Raw genomic sequence first — 24,251 nt, 5'->3', positions numbered from 1 at the left:
TTAACCAATCATTTGTTAACTATTATTTCAGAATCCCTGCCATGATAAGGAGTGGTAGAGAGTTATGGAGGTAGAAAGAGGGTGGAAGGTAGTAGATAAAAAGCATATTCTTTTTTTTTTTTTTTTTTTTTTGGTACCGGGAATTGAACTCACGACCTGGTGCTCGCCAGGCAAGCGCTTATGCCGCCGAGCTAAATCTCCAGCTTTAGAAAGCATATTCTAAGTAGCATCAAGCATGTATTTGAGATTCACAATGTAAATGTTAGCCCAATGGGGAAAAAAGAGCTTTATAGCCAAGGATACAGCTCAGCAGCACAGTGCCTGCCGGCAAGCACGAGATCGTGAGTTCCATTCCCAGTTTAAAAAAAAAAAAACACTTTGTAAACATTTCCTGTAAAAGGGAAGATTTCCATTTTTATGTAAACATTCTGCATATTATAAGTCTGAGCAGTGTGGTGATGCACACACCTGTACTGCCTGTTCAGGAGACTGAGGCAGAATGATTGTAAGTTTAGGGCCAGTTTGGGCAATTTAAACTAAATCACAAAATAAAAAGGACTGGGGATATAACTTGATAGAGCACTTACCTAGGATGCATAATGCCCTGAACTCAATCTCTAACATTAAAAATACAAAAAAAAAAAGGTTTTAAGCAGAGAAAGGAGATGCTCTGACTTAACTAAAATGTCAGTTTAATCATTGTGACTCTGAATTTGGCAGTTGTTAGAGTGATCCAGGCAAGAGATGATGTGGTAATCAGATATCTTTTTTTAATTTTTTTGCAGTACTGGGGTTTGAACCCAGGACCTTCACTCTGAACTACATCCCCAGCCCATTTAGCTAGCTAGTTAGCTAGTTAGTTAAGATAGGACCTCACTAAGTTGCTAAAGTTTTGTAGGCTGGGCTTGAATTTGTGATCTTCTTGCCTGAGGCTTATGAAGGACTGGGATTACAGAAATGTACACCACACTCACCCTTTTATTTTCAGACAGGGTCTCAGTAAATTGCTTGGGTAGACCTCAAATTTGTGATCTTGCTACAAACTCCCCGTAGCTGGGATACCGTCATATCTTGTATCTAATACCTTCTTTTTTGTTGCTTTTGAAATTAAAAATGCTTTTGACGTTGCTTTTAGGAGGTATATCCTTACAAGCATAACTACAAACATCCAAACAAACATATCATCAGGCGTGGCAGGTGATGCACACCTATAATCTCACTATTAGGAGGCCGAGAAAAGAGGATTGCAAATCCTCTTTTTTTCTAATTTCTTTTAAGACAGCCTGGAATACAACATGAGAACCTATCTCAAAAAGCAAAACACGGCCTGGCTTGGTGGCACACACCTGTGATCTCAGCACTTGGGAGGCTAAGGCAGAAAAATTGTGAGTTTGAGACCAGCCTGGGCTACATAGTGAGTGCAAGGCTAACCTGAATCAAAGGCTACCTGAATCACATAGCAAGGACCTTTCTCAAAAAGACCAAAAAAAAAAAAAAAGACAGAAAAAAGAAAAGTAAATAGTAATTTCCTGTTTTCTTTCTATGTAAATAACCTAAATTACCCTTTTTTACTTTCTCTAGATTGTCCTACAAGGACATGCAACAAGAGTAACCGCTAAATCTCAACAGAGTGGAGAAAAGGCGTTTCGATGTGAATATGATGGATGTGGAAAATTATATACAACAGCTCACCATCTAAAGGTACCCAGAAGACAAATGTTATATATAGTTATGAGAATAATTATGCCTTGTGTCTTCTTACATTATTTTTCTCTTATTGCTGAGATGAAATGTCTGACACCCAGTTAAAAGGAAAAAGATTTATTCAGCTCACAGTTTGTAGAAGCTTGAGTCCATAATCACCTGGCTTGAAGGCAGTGTGGTTGGCAGACAGGTATTGCAAAGGAGAAACAGTTCATGGGGAGCAGAAGGTGGCAAAGTAAGCAAGCAGGCCAACAAGCAAGCGAGAGACAACCGTGCTCTTTCTGTACCTTACATTTCATCCAGGCTACTCAGGGCGGGCAGCACTCACTTCCTTAATCCTAGTGCCCTTCATCCTAGCATTGCACCATGAATCAATCACAGCATCACACATTCTAGATCTAGCCACCTCTGAAAAGCCCCACCCATGTCCACATAAGGCTTTTGGGGGACTTCTGAATGCAAGTCATAACAACTTAGGACAGTAATTTCCATCAAGACATGTGGTAGCAGTCACACACTACTGCTTTCTCCACTTACGTAGTGTTTCATGCTAGTGTGGTTGACAGACAGGTATTGCAAAGGAGAAACAGTTCATGGTGGGCAGAAGGTAGTTCTGACATGGAGCCCTAGACAGGCAGAAGCACAGTTCTCTGAGGGCTTGAACCATGTTTTTTCTAATGACCTTAATATCCAGGGTCTCTCTATCATATAGTAGTGACTTTGTATATCTAAATGCTTTTAGCCAAACACAAGATTTATGTACTTATATAAAAGATGTCATTGTGGGGCTGGGGATTTAGTTCAGCGGCATAAGCACCTGCCTTGCAAGCAGGTGGTCGTGAGTTCGATCCCAGTACCGATAAAAAGAAAAAAGAAAAAAAAAAATGATGTTATTGCTCTGTTGTCAGTGATTTGCAGGAACCTAGCAAAAGTTGGTGTTAGTTTGTTCTTTCAGATATCTTAGCTAGGTATTTTAATTGCAGCAAAACACAACAGACTATGTCATGACTCTTCAGAATAATAGCTAAGATTCATTTAGTAGCTTTCAGTAGGACAGGCAGTATGCACTTAGTGTATTTGAAGTAGTGACCCAGGAGCCCACCTGCATTTCTTTCTTTTTTTTTTTTTTTTTAATTTTAAAGAATTTTATTTAAAGAGCAAAGCAAAACAGAAAAAAGGATGGAAGTAATACAGAATTTCAAAAAACAAAACCAAATAGTAACAAATCACTAGTTGATAGATTACATATTGTCATCTTAGAAGTCACTGTTCAGATTACAAAATTAAAGCATACAAAGTAGACATTCAAACAGTGAGATTGCAAACAGTTCTGTTCAATGATCCAACAAAAACTTAGTAGTATGGTTGTCTGTCTTACACAATTAAACATGCATGCGGGGCTGGGGGTTTAGCTCAGCCGCATAAGCGCCTGCCTTTCAGTCAGGCAGTCATGAGTTTGATCCTCGGTACCGATAAAAAGGAAAAACTCCAAAAAAGAAAAAAAAAAAAAAAACATGCATGCAGTTATATCCTTTAGAGCACTTTCTTTTCCTCTCTTTTGTATAATAACAATTAACTCCAAAAAAAAAAAAAAAACTCCAAAAAAAAAAAAAAAACCATGCATGCAGTTATATCCTTTAGAGCACTTTCTTTTCCTCTCTTTTGTATAATAACAATTATACATTTTAGGTTTTATTACTCCTACAGTTCTTATTACTTTGTTTGAAGAGAATAAAAACAAATGTGACAAAAAATGGAGTCAGTTAAAACAAAATGGAGTCAGTTAAAACATTTTGTTTTTATGATGTAAAAACAAAATACAAGGTGATCAACAATGTTTACCATAATGCCTCTTGCTATCTTAAAAAGAATTGCCCATGGGGCTGGGGATTTAGCTCAGCAGCATAAGCGCCTGCCTTGCAAGCAGGCAGTCGTGAGTTCGATCCCCGGTACCACTAAAAAGGAAAAAGACAAAAAAAAAAAAAAAAAAGAATTTCCCATATCTTAAAGAGGGTGAGATTAAACATAACAAAACAGAACAAAACAAATCTTAAGGAAACAATTTTAAGAAGCACGAATTTCAAAGTAAGTCCATTGGAGATCTTCACTGTCTTATTGTCTCTAGTTTTCTTCCAAATAGTTGTTGCCATCTTCACACGCATTGAATACATACTGAACATTGTAGTACTAATCTAATCATAACAGGATGATGAAGACTTTTTAGGTCTTCAAGACCTGACATTAGGGAAGTCAATAGTGACTGCCATAATGCCCTCATTCTCTTTATAATAGCTGTCCTTATCTTTTTTTTTTTTTTTTTTTTTTTTTTTTTTTTTTTTTTTTTTTTTTGTCTTTTTGAGACAGGGTCTCATTATGCAGTTCAGGCTGGCCTTGAGTTCATTTTGTAGCCCAGGCTGGTCTCTAACTCACAAGGATCCTCCTGCCTCAGCCTCCCGAGTGCTGGGATTACAGGCATGAGCCACCACGCCCAGTAGCTGTCCTTATCTTTACATACACTGAAATTGAATATATCATCTGCATTTCTTTTTTTTTTATTTTTTTGCGGTACCGAACTCAGGACCTTGGCTCGCCAGGCAGGTGCTTACACCACTGAGCTAAATCCCTGGCCCTCACTTGCATTTCTTGTTGGTGTGACCTTGGTATGTTGATTGACTTGGTATGGTGATTGACCTTTGACCTTTTAGAAAAACTCAGACCTCAAGTGTTCCTTTTCTCCATTTAAAATGAATACTACTTAACATATAAATACATAAACTTAGGTCTGTATTGAGAATTTCTAGGCTGTAGTTTTCATGAAAAAGTTGTGTTTTTAAAAAGGCATACAAGGGCTAGGAATGTAGCTCAGTGGCATAGGCATCTGCTTGATAAGTTCAGAGTCCTGAGGGTCCTGTGTTCAATTTCAGGAACAAAAAACAAATTTCTTCACGTTGGGCCAGGGATATAGCTCAGTGGCACAGCACTTACCTGGCAAACATAAGATCCTGAGCTCGATTCCCAGTACCAAAAATAAATGAGTAAAGCATACAACAAAACCATTCAGCAGTGAGGCACAAAAGAATAAGTCTGAAGTTGAGACCATACCTGACGAATACATAAAGGAAATAGAATCATGCTGGTGTTTTTAATAACAGGTCCACGAGAGGTCACACACAGGAGACCGGCCTTATCAGTGTGAGCATGCAGGCTGTGGGAAAGCATTTGCAACAGGTAAAAACATAAATTTTCTTTTTCTTGGTTCCAGTGGGGAGTCAAGCAGAGACTGGTCAGAAGCAGGAACTGAGTCCTCATTGTCTGGTCCATAACTGTCCCTTAATACTTTGTCCTTGGTATCTGCTATATTTTTCTAAAACTTAAGCTCAATGAATGTCTGTAGAGGTATATCATATAATCAAATTTCTTTTAAATTTTTCTTAAAGGTTATGGATTAAAAAGTCATTTCAGAACTCATACAGGAGAAAAGCCATATCGATGTTCAGAAGATAATTGTACTAAATCTTTCAAAACTTCAGGAGACCTACAGAAACATATCAGAACTCATACAGGTACTAATGTGAGCAGAATGGCCATCTCTGGGAAGAATTCTTAATCTGCTGAAAGGAAATTTGAGGAAGTAGTTGCTAAAAGAGTCTCAAATTAACAGAATTAGGGGCATCTCTTAACTGGTGGAGTTGCATGCGTACTGCTGTTTCTTCTTTCTTTCTTTTTTTTTTTTTTTGTAATGGGGATCTAACTCACAACCTTGTGCTTGCCAAGCAGGTGTTTATGCTGCTGAGCTAAATCCCCAAACTGCACAAGTCTGTTTCTTCCTGACTCTTCCAGAGCTCTGTTGGACTCACAAAGAATGAATAATGAGAATTTGAGGAAATTTTTAGACTCCCTAGAAACATAAGCAATGGTTCTAGACCACCAACCCTCTCAGTTTTTAGAAATTATATAAACTGGCCTATTTACCAAGGATTACATGTTTCCCCAGTAGCAGAACTGAGACAGTACTCCAGGCATCCTGTTATTTTTCAATTTAATAATTGCCTCTGCTGCTCTCAGCTATTGCTAAAGAAAATAACTGAGCACCTAATACGTACACAGAAAGAACATCTCCTTACTTCTGCAGTTATCTTCTCTCCTCATTAAATTTCCCCACCTTCTCTTCTTAAATGGTGCTTTATTCTTCCTCTCTCCCCCGCAGCATTTTTTTTTTTTTTTTTTTTTTTTTTTTGTCTTTTTGAGACAAGGTCTTGCTATGCAGTTCAGGCTGCCTTGAACTCACTGTGTAGCCTGGGTTAGCCTCAAACTCACAACAGTCCTGCCTCAGCCTCCCGGGTGCTGGAATTACAGGTGTGTACCATCACACCTGGCCAGAAAATGTTTTCAGTATGCTTGAGAGACTCATGTAATCAGTAGTGAGTTTTGAATGTCATTCAGGTTTTCTTACACAAATTTAAATTTGGAGTAGAAGAAGCATGAAAGGGAATCTCAGCACAAGAAGATTAGAGTCTTGAGCATGATCCTAGGCAGAATTGAAAGATAAAATATTTCAGTTTTCTACATAGTTTTGCACTGTTTAATTTATTTGCCTTTGTATTTTCAGGAGAAAGACCTTTTAAGTGTCCCTTTGAAGGTTGTGGTCGGTCCTTTACGACATCAAATATCAGAAAAGTGCACGTTAGGACACACACAGGAGAAAGACCTTATTACTGCACAGAACCAGGATGTGGCAGGGCATTTGCCAGTGCAACCAACTATAAAAACCATGTGAGGATACACACAGGTAACCATCTTTGATCTCTTATCTTTCAAGGCTCCATTTCACTTCTGCCTTTTTCAAAAATTGTTTCCAGCTAATTTTTTGTCCCTATTACTTGGCATGATGAAAGAAGTCAAACAACTTTAAAAATTTCAGGTTAATATTTATTTATTCATCGAATAATTACCAGGCATCTAATGTGGGTTCCCTGCCAGTCACAAGAAATACAGACAAATGAGATGTTGTGAAGGGCAGTTGAGTTCAAGAAAGACAGGAAGCACAGTTGCTACAGAGTATCTCCTATTAGGGAATGCTATGGGGCAGAGAGGGAGGTTGCATTGCCCCCTGCATGGGAGAAGCATGCCAGGAAAGCTTTTGTAGGGAGTTTGACTTCTAGACTGAATCCCAGGTTTGCCAAGTAGAAGAGTGTTCTTACAGGAGCACAGTGGCATGGGTGAAGGCACAAAGATACGATAAAGTGTGACGTTGGGTGATACCATAGAACTGGAGCACAGACTGCATTCAGAAGAGCATATGAGGGGAAGTCAGAGGGGCTGTGAGTTGTGCCAAAGAGTCACCCCCCCTTTTGTGTGTGTGTGTGTGTGTGTGTGTGTGTGTGTGTGTGCGCTAAGAGTTTCTATAATTGAACTTGAGCTTATGGGGCAAGTTAGGGATGAAAATAAAAAAGAGGTATCCTAGCTCAAATTAATTTAGATAGGAAAGAGCAAGTTGGAAAAGGAGGATAATAGTGTTTGTTTGGAATTGTAGGCTTCTGAGAACCACTGAAATGCTTACCATCTGCGTGTATGTTAGTAAGATTTGCAAAGTTTTCACTTAAAATTTATGATCCAGCTGGGTGATGTGGCTCATGCCTATATTCCTAGCCATTTTGGAGGCTAGAGCAGAGGGATTACAAGTTCTAGACCGTCTTAATTTACCAAAACAACAAAATTTCCCCCCAAAAGTGGATGAGAATATTGGGGCTATAGCAAGGCCCTGGGTTCAATCCCCAGCACCAAAAAAAAAAAAAAAAATTATAACCAATGAAAAAAACCACCTCAGTAAATCTGCTTGTACACACATTATTTCCATGAAAGAAAAATTAAATTGAGAGTCTAAGTGAAAGAACAGGAGACACCGAAGTCATGTTTCTGATACAGTATTACTTCATGCTTACATTGTGTAAGTGAGTAACAGCACATTATTGCTGTTATCTTCCTAGCATTAGGTTACAATATTTGGGAAAACCTGTGAAAATCTTTTTAAGAGCTCTAGAAAAGAAAGTTATATCTTAGAAGAAAAGTTGTATTTTGCTAATAAAATTCGTACTACTTTATTATCTCTAAGATACCATTTTTAATTTATAGTATACATCTGCAGTATGAAAAGAAAAATTCCACTCTGATCCTGTCCTATGTTATTGTGCATTATACGTAAACATATTATGAGTTTGCTGCATGTTCAGTCATTAGATAAGTGATATTGTAAGTGCTGCAGGCATTCCTGGTGGATTATGATATAGGGGTCTCAGAGCCTTTTATATGATATTCAGAGAAATTAGCGAGATGATTTTGTTTTTGTGATATCCAGTGTCATACCCTGTGGCACTCACTCTACCTTTGAGCTACCTTCCCAACCCTGTTTATTTTTTGAGACAGGGTCTCGCACTGGGTTGCCCAGACCAGCTTGGAACTTGTGATTCTGTTATCTCAAGTTGCTAGCATTACAGGCATGTGCCACAATGCCTGGAAAGGCTACGGTTTTTGCATGGGCAGAGAAAACATTCTTCTTCCCCTTTAAAGTAATGAAATACTCATGAGAAAGTTTGCCGTTCAATACATCTTATAGGTAAATTAACTTCCAATAAGAAAGATACATACACTAAGTCTGGTCATGCTGTTCTCTTGAGGACATTTAGGTAGAGAAATACTGAGGCTACACATTGGATTTACTTTTTAAAAGTTGACTAATTGGAGTCTGGTATGGTAGCGCCTGCCTGTAATCTCAGGAATTAAATTGCAGCCTGGGCTACACAGTGAGTTCAAGGCTAGTCTGAACTAGATGGTGAGACCCTGTTTAAAAAAAAAAAAAGAAGAAGGAAGGAAGGAGGAAAAAAAGAAAGAAAAGAAGGAAGGAAGGAAAGGAGAGAGAAGGGGGGGAGGAGAGGGGACAGAGAGGGAGAAAAGCCAGGCTTGGTTGTGGTGGCAGGCTCCTGTAATCCCAGCCCTCTGGAGGCTATGGCAGGAGGATGGCCTCAAGCTCAAGGCCAACCTGGCCCATAGTGAACCTAAGGTCACCAGAGCTGTGTGGCACACGTGTCTCAAAACAAAAGGCTATTTCCCCAGTTCCTGTCTACACAGATTCTGATGTAATTGTACTGGTTTGAGGCCTAGGCATCAGGATATATTAAGCACTTGTAAGATCTTTTGCATGTGACATCATTGAGAATCACTGAAGTAGAGGGATCTGTAATAAGCTATTAAGTGTTCTGACTTAAGAGGTAGATGTGAGCTAGAAGAAAAGATTGGCTAGCAGTTATGTAATTAATACAGTAACTGCCTATGTTATTATGCCTTGGAAGATTTGGAAATAGGACTGGGTTGTAGTTCAGTGGTAGAGCACTTGCCTACCAGGTACAAGGCCCTAAGTTTGATTTGGGCACCCCAAAACCACCTTATCCCTCAAAAAAGAATCCAGAATTGTGAAATAGAGTCCATCTATACAAAGTTTGATCAGGTCAGAAGGAACAAGTTAGGGTTTCTGCGGCAGCCTCAAAATATTAGTTGGGCTGATTTTCCAAGTTTAAATTGGCTGTCATTTTCCTGTGTGGAATAAGCTGGCATTTCCCTTTACCTCACCACATCTCCACCACAGCCGTCTTACCAAGATAAGAATTTGTTTTTCAAGATAAGAGTTTTATTCTGTCCACTTTGAAAATGGAGACCAAGAAGAAGTCAGAAAGCCATTTCCAGTTATTTCATGTCAAACTTACTTTCACCTGAGATGTCTGTCTGTAGGTGGTGTTATTATATTTGGTACCATGGAAAAAGATTGTGTTACCTGAAGAATATTTAAAGTGAGAATTAACTAGACATGCATGTGTGTGCACGTGTGCATATGTATATTTTAGAAATTGGGAGTTCACACTAATACCTCCAATTTATATTGCCTGCTTTGTTTGTAATTGAATGTAAGAGGTCAAGTGAAGGCAAGGTACGGCCATGCATGCCTATAATCTCAACACTTGGGAGACTGAGGCAGGAGGATTGCTGTGAGTTTGAGGCCAGCTTGGGCTACTAAGTGAGTTCAAGGCCAGTCTGAACTACATAGTGAAACCCTAGCTCAAAAATATTTAATTTTGGGGCTGGGGATTTAGCTCAGTGGCATAAGCACCTGCCTTGTAAGCAGGCGGTCGTGAGTTCGATCCCTGGTACCGGTAAAAATGAAAAAGACAAAAAAAAAAAATATTTAATTTTGGGGGCTGGGGATTTAGCTCAGCGGCATAAGCGCCTGCCTTGCAAGCAGGCAGTCCTGAGTTCAGTCCCTGGTACCGATAAAAACGAAAAAAAATTTTTTTAATTTTTCTGGGCGTGGTGGTACATACCTATAATCCTAGCACTTGGGAGGCTGAGGCAGGAGATCACTGAAAGTTCAAGACTAGCCTGAGCTACAAAGTGAGAGCTAAGGCCAGCCTGAAATGCATAGCAAGACCCTGTCTCAAAAAGACAAAAACAACAAAAAAATTTTTTTTAATTTTTCATAGGTCCCTCACCAAAAGAATGGAATAATTTTACCTGCTTACGTAAAACATGACTTTTTTGTGCCATCCTTAGGGGAAAAGCCATATGTTTGTACAGTTCCTGGGTGCGACAAAAGGTTTACAGAGTATTCCAGTTTATACAAACACCATGTTGTTCACACTCACTCCAAACCGTACAACTGTAACCACTGCGGGAAAACATACAAGCAGATCTCCACACTGGCCATGCACAAGCGGACGGCGCACAACGACACAGAGCCCATCGAGGAGGAGCAAGAAGCCTTCTTCGAGCCTCCTCCAGGTGAGGTGTTCCTCCATTACATGTTTCTAGATCTGAGAAGCACTGACTTAAGATTCATGTCGTTTTCCCAAATCATAAAGTTTCAGTCATACAATTATGCACAAATATACAATGTTATACCTGAGGTAAGTGCATTCAAAGCAAGCTACTGGTGCTATGGGCTGTACCCGAGGAGAATGTGGTCTCACGTGGCTCCCCAACCCCAAGGAAGTGGTTTTCAGAGGGTGAGTGGGGTTTGACCAGGAACAAAGCAGAGGATGAGGGAAAGAAAGCAGGGACCAAAGACAAGAAAACCTCCAAATAGAGAGAATGGCACACACATAGAGCCATGAGACAGGAGAGAGGCAGATGAACGGGAGATCCTGAGAGAAGTCTGGCTAGCATGGCAGCCTCGTTGGGGACAGGCTGTAAGGGGAGTCTGGAGAGAGAGGTAGAGGCAGCCATGGTTTGCATTTATTGAAGATGTTGGTCGTAATCATAAGAGAAGAGCACTGCTCCAAATAGCGTCATTGATTCAGGTGCTTCTGGGTGTATTATAAGAGACCAGATCACTCATTTCAGTAAGAATGAGCTCTTTGAAAACTTATTTTAGAGAATTACATTCAGTGATTTTAGTTAAATAATTAGGCATTAAAAAATAGGTTATACAAAACACAGATTATAACTTGAAAATTAACCCAGTCATTGGTGACACATGTGTGTAATCCCAGGACTCAGGAAGCTGAGGGCAGGAGGATCACTGTGAGTTTGAGGCCAGCCTGAGCTACAGAAGCAAGTTCAATCCCAGCCTACATTACACAGCAAGACCTTATCTCAAAAAAAAAAAAAAAAAAAATTAGAAGACGACTGCTCTTTTCAACTGATTAAAGCATTCAGAAACATTTAGGTGTAAAAAACGAAGTTGATGGGGGCTGGGGATTTAGCTCAGCGGCATAAGCGCCTGCCTTGCAAGCACATGGTCATGAGTTCGACCCCCAGTACCAAAAAAAAAAAAAAAAAAAAACAAAGTTGGTTGGAGAATAGGGAAATGAATAGATAACTTGTTCCTCAGATCATCTCCTACTGTATTCCTAATTTTTCCTGTCAGGTGTTTTTCAGATAGTACTATGAGAACAATTCCTTCAATCTTGAGTATTAGATGATTTTCCAATCAAAATCCTGCAGGTGCGCATGGTTGGCTATAAGGCATGTTGCAGTGTGGGGTATACTGGTCAAAGGGCACACAGTTCAGTTAGATCAGAGGAGTCGGTTGTGGGGATTTACTGCAAGTAACTATGGTTAATAATACACTAGATTCTTGAAAATTGCTAAGAGGAAAGAAATGTATGTTACAGCTGCTGCATCCTTTAAGTTAGAAAGCTTTATTTTATTTTATTTTATTTTTGTCTTTTTTCCTTTTTATCAGTACCGGGGATCGAACTCACAACTGCCTGCCTGCAAGGCAGGTGCTTATGCCGCTGAGCTAAATCCCCAGCCCTTAAGTTAGAAAGCTTTAATGATGTCCAGGGTAGTTGATAAAACTCTTCCTCTTTAAAACTTCCTTAATCTCATCCTTACACGTTATAGTTCAGAAATTGAAAGTTTTCGGGCTGGGGATTTAGCTCAGAGACATAAGCACCTGCCTTGCAAGCATGTGGTCATGAGTTCGATCCCAGCACTGATTAAAAAAAAAAAAAAAAGAAAGAAAGAAATTGAAAGTTTTCATATTCTATAAAATATAAATACATATATATATATACACATATATATATTTTGTGTTTGTGTGTTTGAAACAGGGCCTCTCTATGCAGTTCAGGCTGGCCTTGAGCTCACTTTGTAGCCTAGGCTGGTCTCGAACTCACAGCAATCCTCCTGCTTCAGTCTCCCGAGTGCTGGGATTACAGGCATGAGCCACCACACCCAGCAATAATATATATTTTGGGGCTGGGGATTTAGCTCAGCAGCATAAGCACCTGCCTTGCAAGTGCGTGGTCGTCAGTTCGATCCCCCGTATTGATTAAAATAAAATATATATATATTTTTTTTTAAATAACTAAACTACAATTGTTTTTCTAATAGAATTGTTTTTTTCTGTGTGTTCTTTCTTTCTCATAAGATCCCTGGATTTTGTTTATAACGATATATAAACAGCCATGGAACAGAAGAAAAGGCTGTGAAACAATGCCTGCTGTGGGCGTTACACTTGCATGACCATAGCTGTGTGAATTCAGGCACCAACCGCAGCTGAGGAGCACTCTCAGATTAGTGTATTAAGTGCTTCTTTAAAGGAGGAAAAACTGTACTGTCTTTCTTGCTTGGTGGTAAATGGAAAATGTTAGAAAAGAGAGAGATCAGTAACTTTCCTGGTTGCCAAATATAGCAGTAATGACTGTTGAAACTGCTGTTTACTTACTGGTTCTTTATAAAAGAAGTGGAGAAGGAGAGCTCCTGTTCTGACAGATATTAAATGATTAACCACACTCCAGATAATAAGCCATTATACTGTCTTTACACAATGATGTCATTGTGTACTGTTAACTTGCCATCAATCACTTGTGTTGAAGACTAAGTGGATGATGTTTACCGACCATTACAGTTTGCTGTTAGCATTCATGAGATTGTTTTATCACTTTTATGGCTTAAGGGACTGCTAGAACTTAGTGCATACTTGCTGTATTGTAAAGGGTTATTTGCAGGTCTTCTGAGCAGTCTCTTCCCTCCCTTCCCCCTGCACATTTCCACAGAATCATTTAACTCTTCCAACTCGGGAAAAAAAGAGGCCTCCCAAAATAAGAACACTTGGGAAAGCTTTAGTTTAATTTGATTTGGTTTGGCTTTGCAGAAGTGGAGGTGGGGGAATGGGAAGAAGGTCCTGGAAGCCACCTTCATGATTTGCAATACAATACACACATGTTTTATAATTTTCTAATGTTTAAAATGTTCTCTGCACTCTGATTAGTTGGACAAATAAATAATTCATTTGTTTTAAACAGGTCAAGGTGACGATGTTCTTAAAGGGTCCCAGATCACATATGTTACAGGTGTAGAAGGAGATGATGTTGTTTCTACACAAGTGGCCACAGTAACCCAGTCTGGGTTGAGTCAGCAGGTGACACTCATATCGCAGGATGGGACTCAGCATGTAAGTATGAACTTAAAGCCAAACAAAAATATTTCTCTGAGGACTTGGGATATAGCTCAGTGGCACAGTGCCTGTCTGGTAAGCAGAAGGTCATGAGTTCGATTCCCAGTACCAAAAAAAAAAACTATATTCTCTGAAAGTAGGCCTGAAGAGCAAAGTGAGTCCCCATTGGGGAAAGCCTTGAATATTAAGGCTTGAAGTCTGGGTATCAGCCTGGGAGCAGTGGCAGATTGATACAGGGTTTTCAGTAGTCTGCTGAGAATACATGCTGTGATAGATAGTAGGAGAGAAAGAATGTTCGGATCTCTGTGGAGTCCAAATGGTATTAATTGATGTTGTTCAAAAGAGAAATTCTGAAGGTTAGAATCACAGGGAGATTGAGGACTTGAAAATGTAATGAATCCACCTGTAGTCACAGCACTCTGGGAGCTGAGGCAAGAATATTGCAAGGTTGAGCCCAACCTGGGCAATTTAACAACTTAGTGAGAACCTATCCAAAAATAGAAAGTTAAAAGAAGTTAAGGAGGTAGCTGATTATGAAAGCCACATGTTCAGTTGCCAGTAAACTGCCCTCTTCCCCATGAGACAACCTGTTAGCCTGTTTAACTGCTGGAAAACTTAAGTGTTTATAGAGAACCACCTGTGTATTCATTATGGCTCTCTTCTGACCATACAGAATAATTCTAATTCTTCATGTATCCATAAGTACTGTTTTTCCCCTTCCCAATTACTGTATTTTTTCTGGATTTAACCTTCCCATGTCGTTCAAAAATCAGAATTCCAAGCCAGGCATGCTGGTACATACTTGTAATGCCAGCACTCAGGAAGCTGAGGCAGGAGGATCACTGCAAATTCAAAGCCAACCCGAGCTCCATCGTGAATTGAAGGCCAGCCTGAATTACACAGCAAGACCCTGTCTTGAAAAAAAAATTAGATTTCCTTTAGTCAACCAAACAACAGACATGTATTGATCATTTACCCCATGCTGGGCATTTTGGACACAGTATACCCTCTGTCTGTGGGAGACAGACATCTCTAAAGTGAAGGATGATTTCTCATACGGAGGGTATGTAACTGAGGGTTATGCAACATGCTGTGGCCGCCTGGAGGAGAGAGCTGGTTGTCAGTCCTTCCTGATGGAGGCCCAGGCAGAGAATGAGGGAAGGCAAAGCCACAAAAATCTAGAAGTCTGTGACACTGTCTGGGGTTGCAAATACTTACTTACGGCTGAAGCCTAAGATGCAGATTTAGAAGTAAAAAGTGAGTCAGGGTGGGAAAATCGGTAAAGGCTGGATCATGAAAGGTCAGGAATGGCATGTAGAAAGTTTGAACTACTGTACAGGTAATAGGAAACTCTTGGGAATTTAAACAGAAAGCATAGTAAAACTTGGATTATTATATTTTTTAATTTTTTTTCTTTTGTGCTACTGGGGATTGAACAGAGAACCTTCACAATGAAGTATATCCCTACCCCTTTTTTTATTTTTTGAGACACAATCTTACTAAGTTGTTAAATTTTTTCAAGCTGAGCTTGAATTTGCAATCCTACCTCAGCCACCCTTGCTTTTTATTATTATTATTATTATTATTTAATTTTATTTATTTATTTTTGTCTTTTTGAGCCAAAGTCTCACTGTGCAGTTGAAGCTGGCCTTCAGCTCACTTTGTAGCCCAGGCTGCTCTTGAACTTGAAGCCATCTTCCTGCCTCAGCCTCCCAAGTGCTGGGGTTACAGGTATGCACCACCAGGCCTGGCTATTTTATTTTTTTATTCTTTAGATAGCATGTTGCTGTGTAGTTTAGGCTGCCCATGAACTCTGTACAGCCCAGGCTAGCCTCAAACTCATGGCGATCCTCCTGCCTCAGCCTCTCCAAGTGCTGAAATTATAGGGATACACCACCATGGGCAACCTTTTGCTTTATTTTAGAAAGGCATCTTAGTAGTGAAGGGGATAATAAGATTAGGGAAGGGTTAGACTGGCTACCTGTAGAGAATTTACACTGCAGACATTTAGACAAGAGAAAAATAAAGGTCTAAGTTAGCAGTGTAGATGGAAAGAAGATGCATCTAAGAAACACTGATTTGTCTAATGACTGAGGTCACTGGATTATAAAATAATTATTTTGTCCTAGAGTAAACAATGATTGGGCCCAGATATTAATTAACTGACTTGTTAAATGCCCTATATTACAGGTGAATATATCTCAAGCTGACATGCAGGCCATTGGCAATACCATCACAATGGTAACACAGGATGGCACACCAATCACAGTCCCTGCTCATGATGCAGTCATCTCCTCAGCAGGAACACATTCTGTTGCAATGGTCACTGCCGAGGGTACAGAAGGGCAGCAGGTAATTACTCTTATCTGTTATATCAGTAAATGTATCTGTCAGAAGCTAGGCCTGGTGGTACAGGCCTGCAGTCCTAGCACTCAGGAAGCTGAGGCAGGAGCATTCCAAGTTCAGACCCAGCCTGGGCAAGTGACTTTACAAGGGCTAGTCTCAAAATATAAAGGGCTGCAGATTTAACTCAGTACTGAAGGCCCTGGGTTCCATCCTCAGTAGCACCAAAAAAAAGAAAGAAAGAAAGAAAGAAAAGAAAAGAAGAGCTGGTATGCAGCTGAGAGGTAGACTCCTTGCCTAGTAAATTAGTCAGCTTTCTTTCCCATCTCTGATTCACAATCTAAGGACAAGAGGTTTAATTAGGCTCTTTTAAGGGAATTCACTGTACAGTCAGCCAACACCAAGGCAGGAACATTATGGCAAAAGGGTGTAGTTGAGCAGATTTGCTTAGTTTATGAATGGCCAAGGAGCAAAATAGGGGAGCATACATAGTACCCAAGAACATGCCTCTATGACTGTCTCAAATATACCTAGGAGAGTGTGCCACTAATCTACTCATTGTTTCTTAATTTAGTAAAAGTGACATATCCTGGTTAATGGTCACAGTTTACCCCTGCTGTGTGTCACACGGAAACATATCTCCTTAAATCATAGATAAAGATAATAGTAAATTCATAATCCCACCTAATGTACTACAACTCTTGGAGTCTGCATGCCAGTAAAACTAGCATCACATAATGATGCCAAGGTCTACCACCAGCTCAAGCAAAAAGCAAGTTCCCTTGGACCTCGGCTATAGTACCATCTGAGTGCCTGCATGGCTGAGCATGGTGGAGTGAGTCCTGCTAAACTAATTTCAAAAGTCCTTCTATAGCAGGGGTCTCTGAGGCTTTGTTCTTAAATGCAGTTTACACCCTTGAGCCTTTTATGAGTGGGGTCTTGCTAATTCTTGAGATGTCCTCAAGACCTCTTTCATCATCCTAGTTCAACGTAAATTCTTTCTTTTTTCTTTCTTCTTCTTTTTTTTAAACTTTCTTTCTAATGGATTGAACACAAAGCTTTTTTATTTTTTTTTTCTTTTTGAGACAGGGTCTCATGTGATTCAGACTGGCCTTGGGCTCACTTTGTAGGCCAAGTTGGTCTAGAATTTGCAAGGATCCTCCTGCCTCAGCCTCCCGAGTGCTGGGGTTACAGGGGTGTACCACCACACCTGGCTTTTGTTTGGTCTTTGAGACAGAATTTCACTGTGTAGTTCAGGCTGGCATTGAACTCATGATGATCTCCTGCCTCAGTTCCTGAGTGCTAGAATTATAGGCATGCATCACCATTCCCAACTACATCTTATTTTTTAAACTTAATCACATATCTTGAAATACTTGTTTCATATATAGGAAGCTTTATCTGGTTTTAATTCCCGGCACCACTATCCAAAAAAAAAAAGGTGTATATCAACATAAAGCTACATTATATCACACTATTTGCATGTGCCATAATTTACTTAAAATCTTTTGCTGTTTCAAGCCACACACAACCCTGCGCACATCTAATTTTGCGTATTTAAGAAACATGCCATAAATTCCAAGAGTAAGATTGTTGGTGCAAAGATATAGATAGATAGATAGACAGACAGACAGACAGACAGACAGACAGATATAGAGATTTGTGAAAAATGTTGCTAAACTTTTATTTTACAGTTGTTTCAATCTACATGCCTACCTACAGGCTCTGAGAGTACATGTTCTCCTTCATAATTTGATTTTTGCCAATTTCATATATTCATTGTAGTTTAAATGTTTGCTTTCCCTAAGTGACATAGATTGACATATATATATATATATATATATATATATATATATATATATATATTTTTTTTTTTTTTTTTTTTTTTTTTTTTTTTGGTCTTTTTCCTTTTTATCGGTACCGGGGATCAAACTCATGACTGCCTGCTTGCAAGGCAGGTGCTTATGCCGCTGAGCTAAATCCCCAGCCCCCTAGATTGATATATTTAAGAACCATTTTTACACAGTGATAAAGTCAGCAGTTCTCACTGTTCAATGAAAGAGCAATACATTAATAGAGACTCTTGAGTTTCGTTATGTTTTTCTGAACATACTTTTTTTTTTTTTTTTTTTTTTTTCTTTTTATTCAGGCACTTAAATTACCTGTGGAGTCTGCAGTTTGAACTTTCAGGCATGTCTGTTTTAGTTTTGTCACTGAGTCTTAGGGCTTCAGTGCTGATAACAATCTTTACTCCCAAAGAATGGCCTTTACTTAGGGTTTCTGTGTAAAGCCGAAGGTGTTTACCAACCCTCCCAAGTAGGAGAGGGCTCCAAATATTTCTTGTGCTGAGTGGAACTGAAATCACTCATCTTCTCAGCCTTCCAGCTGCTGTTTACTGCAGCTTCATTGGAAACTAAATGTTTGTTGTTTATGGATCTTAAGGATTTGAGGAAGCTCCCTCATCTTGTTCTTTCCTTTCTTGCATATCCCTCATATCTCCCTTCCAGCAGCTTTGGACTCCATAATCTGATAAACTAAGTTGCCCTATGTGCCAGGCCTGGGTAGCACCATCAGTGGAGGTTTTATTCAAAGATATAACCACTGTGTCTGCCTTTTGGTTATTTTGTTGTTGCTGTTTGTTGGTTTGGTGTGATTTGGGTTTTTTGTGTTTTGTTTTTTTGTTTTTTTTTGTCTTTTTCCTTTTTATCGGTACCAGGGATCAAACTCACGACTGCCTGCTTGCAATCAGACGCTTATGCCACTGAGCTAAATCCCCAGCCCCGGGTTTTTTGTTTTGAGACAGGATAGAGTTCAGGCTGCCTTGAACTCACAATCTCCCTGCCTCAGCCTCTTGAGTACTAAGATTAGGAGCCTGTACCACCATGCCTGACAGCTCCCTCCTGTTGATAATCTAGTTTTCCTCCTGCTTTTCCTTGTTCTCCAGTGCTTTCAGATAGTTACTTTTTCTTTTTTCAAGAGTTTATAATTGTTATTTTCACAAGGCATGTAAACTGTTTTGCTATTGCTGGAAATCTAGTTTTATTGCTAAATTGTGGAACATTAATGGAATTGACCCAAACCAAATATCTATTAGCTTAAAAATCAAATATTTGGGGCTGGGGATTTAGCTCAGCAGCACAAGCACCTGCCTTGCAAGCAGGCAGTTGTGAGTTCAATCCCTGGTACCGATGAAAATGAAAAAAACCAAAAAAAAATCAGATATTTTTAATACATTATTGGCCAAGTAAAACAATAATTTAAGTTTTTATTGTCTAAATTTGGCTGAAGCAATTTTTTTGTTTTGGTTTTTGTTTTGTTTTGTTTTTCTTTCTTTTGTTTTCTTTGTTTTATTTTCTTTCTTTGGTCTTTTTGAGAGAAGGCTTTGCTCTGCAGTTCAGGCTAGCCTCAACTCACTTTGAACCTTGTATCTCAGCCTCCTGAGTGCTGGATTACAGGCGTGCAACACCACACCCAGCCTTGGAGCAAGTTATGTTCTTACTCATTCATTTTGCAATGCTGAAGATCAGACCACTGGCCAGGCTAAGCAAGTTCTCTAAACTGAGCTCACCTCCTGCCCCAAATGTCAGAGGATCATGTGACAGAAGTATTGCGTGTCATTTTCTGTGTTCTCTACATTTGTGAAGTAAGAATCACAGAGACACTGGTTAGATCATCTGGCTAGAGGCTTCCAGTAGGAATATGGAAAGGCTGCCTTGAGTCTGAGATGGAAAATAAGAGGTGTTTATCAGTAGTACCACTAGTCTTTCTACTTCTTGTTAATTAACTAGAGGTCTAGTTTTAAAGGCAGCAAGTAAATAGGAGAAAATAGTCTGTATTTTACCCCTGACCCACACTCAGAGTAAGTACCCCTTCATCGTGTGAGTTGTCCACACTGTGACATCCAAAGCTGCCCTTCTGCAGCAGCAGAACCTGGCACATCCCCAGCACGCAAGGTGGTGCTGAAGGAAGTAGTCCCTTATGAACGGGAAGGCAGCCTCTGCATGAAGTGGCCTTTAACCTGTTTGAGTCACAGATTTAATTCTGCACATGTGTTTGGTTTTTGCTTAAGGTTGCGATTGTGGCTCAAGACCTAGCAGCGTTCCACACGGCCTCCTCAGAGATGGGGCACCAGCAGCAACACAGCCATCACTTAGTCACCACAGAAACCAGGCCCCTGACCCTAGTGGCCACCTCCAATGGCACCCAGATTGCAGTTCAGGTAAGGACAAGGGAAAGCTGTTCTCAGTGGGTAGTGCTGCCGTGTGGCTCTCAACCTGATGTGCTGGGCTTGGTATATGACCTCTGCAGGAGGCAGAGGCACTAAATAATCTGGGTACCCATGAGACTTAAGGAAATTTGTACAACGGAGTGATCTCAAAGATCTTCACCGTTCTTTACTACTTCTGCATGTTCTTAGGGGAATTTACTGTAAGACAGAGAGTCTTCAGGCATGTCTACCTGTATATGCCCATCTGGTGGGCTTTCCTGTCTAAAAAGTCTAATTAAGCTGAATTCTGTAAAGCACTTAAGAGCTACTCCTTGGAGATGACCATAGTATAAACACATACTATACATTAATCCTCTGGGAATCCCTGCACAGCCCTGTTTTAAAGTAGGGAAGCCAGGTGTAGTGACGCACACCTGTAATCTTAGCACTAGGGAGGCTCAGACAGGAGGGTTTCTGTAAGTTCAAGGCCGGTTTGGGCTACATAGTAAGTTCAAAGCTAACCTGACCTACATAGTGAGACCCTGTCTCAATAAACTAATCAATTAATTAAGTGGGAGAATTTGGAAGAACTAGAAGGGTGCCATTCTCTGGGCAGCCACTGGATCCAGGCAGGTAATCCACAGTCCTAGATGCTAGATACAGTTCTCTTCTCCTTTCACAGTTTGCTTTCCATGTGTGTACTTGACAGAAGGTTAGAACACATTCAGGAACATCTTAGCCATTGGTCAGTTTCATTTAGTTTATGGAATAGGGCTAAGGCAGGGTTCAGGAAGCTGTCCGCCTCCACCAGCCAAGGCGATCCTCTTTTGTCCCTTGCATGTATGAAGGATTTATCAGAACCCTAAAACCCCTGTGAAAGTTTGGCTTTGTGCCCTTAATGGTTGAATCAGCATAATATTTTTTAACCACCCTATGGTAACCAGAGAGAAGTTTTATTTCTAGCACATAACATTTCTTGAGCTTATCTTGATTGTGGTTTTGGAATTGTTTTGTTTGATGTGTGTTCCTGTTTCAGCTTGGAGAACAGCCATCTCTGGAAGAAGCCATCAGGATAGCATCTAGGATTCAACAAGGAGAAACGCCAGGGTTGGATGATTAATCCTCAGAACAATAGAGCAATAAAGCGAGAGGAACCTTTGATGTGGCAGCAGAAATCTCTGAAGCCCGAGCCCAGGAAAACCAGTTTTCCATTCCTGATACACTGTACACATTTTTATGCAAGAGTGGGAAACATTTTATTCTTGACACTTTGTGTGTTTAACCCTTGGAATAGATTCCCAAAGTGATTCATTGTGTACAAGAAAGTATGAAATTAGGGCAATACAGTAAATTGTCATGTTACCCTTTTATCAGATTGCAAACTCCTAGAGACTACTTGCAAGACCAGTGAAGTCTGTACAGAATCTTATTATGGATTTTTTAACTTACTGTGAAAAAATAAAGGCTGTATCTAAAATGTGGAAGGTTCTACATATCAAACAATCATAATTCCAAAAGCCATCATGGACAGTAAAGGATGTAAAGCCTTCAGGTATTTCCCCTGTTAGTAGTGTCTTTGGGTTTTGTTCTACTGTGTACTTGCCCATTTTTATTTGTATCTCATGGTTTGAAGACTATTTGTTTATAGTTTCCATGTTACATACCAGCTCCTCAAGCTGAAATGCTAACTATATTAGCATTGCATTGGATTATGTATAAAACTACAAAGTTTTGTTATTTAAAATTAAAAAATGTTAAATCTAGGGTTTTGTTAAAGATCTCACTTAGTGTTCAGTTTTGTTTGGTTCTGATTTTTTGTTGTTGTTTCTACTGTTTTGTTTTGTTTTGTTTTGTTTTGTTTTTAAATAATGAACTGTCGAAGTTTGACCACAGATTGGTACCTGGGATAACAGTGCTGTAATGGGAAATGGCTTTACTCTGAAAATTAGGTTAGCGGGGTTGGTGTAAATTTATTTATTTTTGCTTATGTACTTTCGTTTTAAAGCTTATTTACCCTAAAGTTTATTAATTTTGAATACAGCAACTTTTAAAATGTTATCTTTATATTTGTTTGATTAAATCGGAGCGGGGTGGGGTGGGAGTGCCAGCATCTGACATCACCGCCCGCAGCACTCGACAAGGACGCACAGTGCGTGAGGCACGCTGGCAAGCACTTTGCCGTGGCTTCTGTGATTTCCAGGTGGCCCCAGCAGCCTTGTGAGATAGCCCCGCTTTTTCCCTAAGAAAACAGAGTCTCCAGTGAGACTGAGACTCTTGTCTCACTAGGCCTTGTGGCTGAGCCAACCTTGGAAGACCTCAGGCTTTCTGATGCCAAGCCCAGTTTTTCACTGCTCCACAGCTGCCACCTCCTGTGATAATCTGTATCAGAGATTATCAAATTGAACTTTGTCGAGTTTTGCACTTGCCTAATAACCTGAGCACTTGAATACCATTTTTTTGGTTTTGTTTTTGTCTTTTTCTTTTTTTATTGGTACCTGGGATCAAACTCACTACTACACACTTGCAAGGCAGGTACTTATGCCGCTGAGCTAAATCCCCAGCCCCTTGAATACCATTTTCTAATTTTCTAATGTCAGAAATTCAGCACAGAGGCCACCAAGGTTAAAGGGGGATAGTGAGGGGAGGGGTAAAAGATTGTCCTGCAGCAGCCCCTCCTGCCCCGTCCTTCACCCAGCTTTGGTTGCCAGGGCCCTGAAAAGTGGCCATTGTTCATTTCAGGCTTTACCATACAGAGGGGTATGAGATGTGCTGCTTTATTGAAAGTAAGTGTTATCTTTGACCAGGTGCTTTGAGCTCTTGCTGAAAGGGTCATGACTTAGTCATGTGAAATGAGACACCTCCAGGTGCAGTGGAGCGAACCTGTCATTCCAGCCTCTTGGGAGGCTAAGGAAGGAGGATCACAAGTTCAAGGCCAGCCTGGGCAATTTAGCAGAACCCTGTCTCAAAAAAAAATAAAAAGCTAAGGATGTAACTCACTAGCTTTCTTAGCAGCAGGCACAAAGCTCAATAATACCATAAAAAGGAAAAAAAATTACCCTTTTGGGTCGGGCAGAGGATTGGTTGTTTTTCTGCAGAGCCCTTTATAAATATATAACACTAGAATAAATCCTAGTTACTCACAGATCCTGTCTTTACTCTTGATAGACATATAAACATGTACAGAGGGAGGCTGAGGTAGGAGGAGCATTGTAAATTCAAGGCCAGCTTGTGCAACATGCAAGACCTTATCTTCAACCAAACCAAACCTAAATACACAGAATTCCCAGCTGAGGCCTGCTGAGTGTCAAAGGGGCTGGTGTGGCAAGACTGACCAGAATCCACAGAATCACATGGTACTCCACTTTCCACTGAGGGTCCTAGCACGTAATTCAGAGCAGCTCCATATGACCCAAGCTATCGTGCTTGATTCCTAGGACTAAAACCTAGCTGGTCAGCCTTGCCAGGCCCCTTCTGTCTGTCTTCACTGGAATTCCAAGGTGTTTCTCTCCCATCCTTGCCCCAATATCCAATAGCTTGGACAGGACTGACCTCAGTTCTGGTGAGCCTACTTCTCCCTGAGCTAAACAAAAAAAGAAAAGCCAGGCACCATGGCACATGCCTTTGATCCCAAGTACGCAGGAGACTGAGCCGCGATCATAAGTTTGAGGCCAACCTCGGCAACTTAGCAAGACCTGTCTCAAAATTAGAAGAAAAAATTGGCTTATTTTTTTTCAAAACAGGGTCTTACTATTATTTGAGGCTAGCCTTGAACTCACTATGTAGCCCAAGCTGGCCTTGAATTCGCAGCAATCTTCCTGCCTCAGCCTCCCAAATCCTAGGATTATAGGCATGCGCTACCACAGCTTGCTTTCTTTTAAAGGTTCAGTGATAGAGCACCTGCCTAGCATGTATAAGACCTTGAGTGCAATCCCCAGTAACAAGAAAAAGAAAAGCCCACTAGCAGTCAAAAAAAGGGCACAAGGCACTGCAGCTTGTCCCTCACCCATCTATCAAGGTGGCATCATGTGCCACCCCAGGGGAAGACCA

The 24,251-nt window shown here is 40.2% G+C and overlaps 1 protein-coding gene across 4 annotated transcripts in view; it reads left to right on the top strand.

The window, feature by feature from the left end:
- Znf143 (zinc finger protein 143) overlaps window positions 1-22,262 on the top strand; it is a 39,235-nt gene extending 16,973 nt beyond the window's left edge. For all 4 annotated transcript variants that reach the window (XM_003465691.4, XM_005001849.4, XM_063251934.1 and 1 more), the window contains exons 8-16: window positions 1,582-1,701; window positions 4,857-4,932; window positions 5,142-5,267; window positions 6,314-6,493; window positions 10,303-10,530; window positions 13,503-13,651; window positions 15,845-16,006; window positions 20,067-20,216; window positions 21,241-22,262. In XM_003465691.4, coding sequence (XP_003465739.1) covers window positions 1,582-1,701; window positions 4,857-4,932; window positions 5,142-5,267; window positions 6,314-6,493; window positions 10,303-10,530; window positions 13,503-13,651; window positions 15,845-16,006; window positions 20,067-20,216; window positions 21,241-21,324 — 1,275 coding nt within the window. In that variant the 3' untranslated portion in view covers window positions 21,325-22,262. The remainder of the gene's footprint in view (window positions 1-1,581; window positions 1,702-4,856; window positions 4,933-5,141; window positions 5,268-6,313; window positions 6,494-10,302; window positions 10,531-13,502; window positions 13,652-15,844; window positions 16,007-20,066; window positions 20,217-21,240) is intronic.
- Window positions 22,263-24,251: the final 1,989 nt, after the last annotated feature.

The sequence above is a fragment of the Cavia porcellus genome, unplaced genomic scaffold (assembly GCF_034190915.1).
Source record: "Cavia porcellus strain 051 isolate PalLab524CR breed Dunkin Hartley unplaced genomic scaffold, mCavPor4.1 scaffold_6, whole genome shotgun sequence".
In the NCBI taxonomy this organism is placed as follows: domain Eukaryota; kingdom Metazoa; phylum Chordata; class Mammalia; order Rodentia; family Caviidae; genus Cavia; species Cavia porcellus.
Note: the sequence above shows the minus strand (reverse complement) of the source record. Positions and strands in the feature narration are given on the sequence as shown.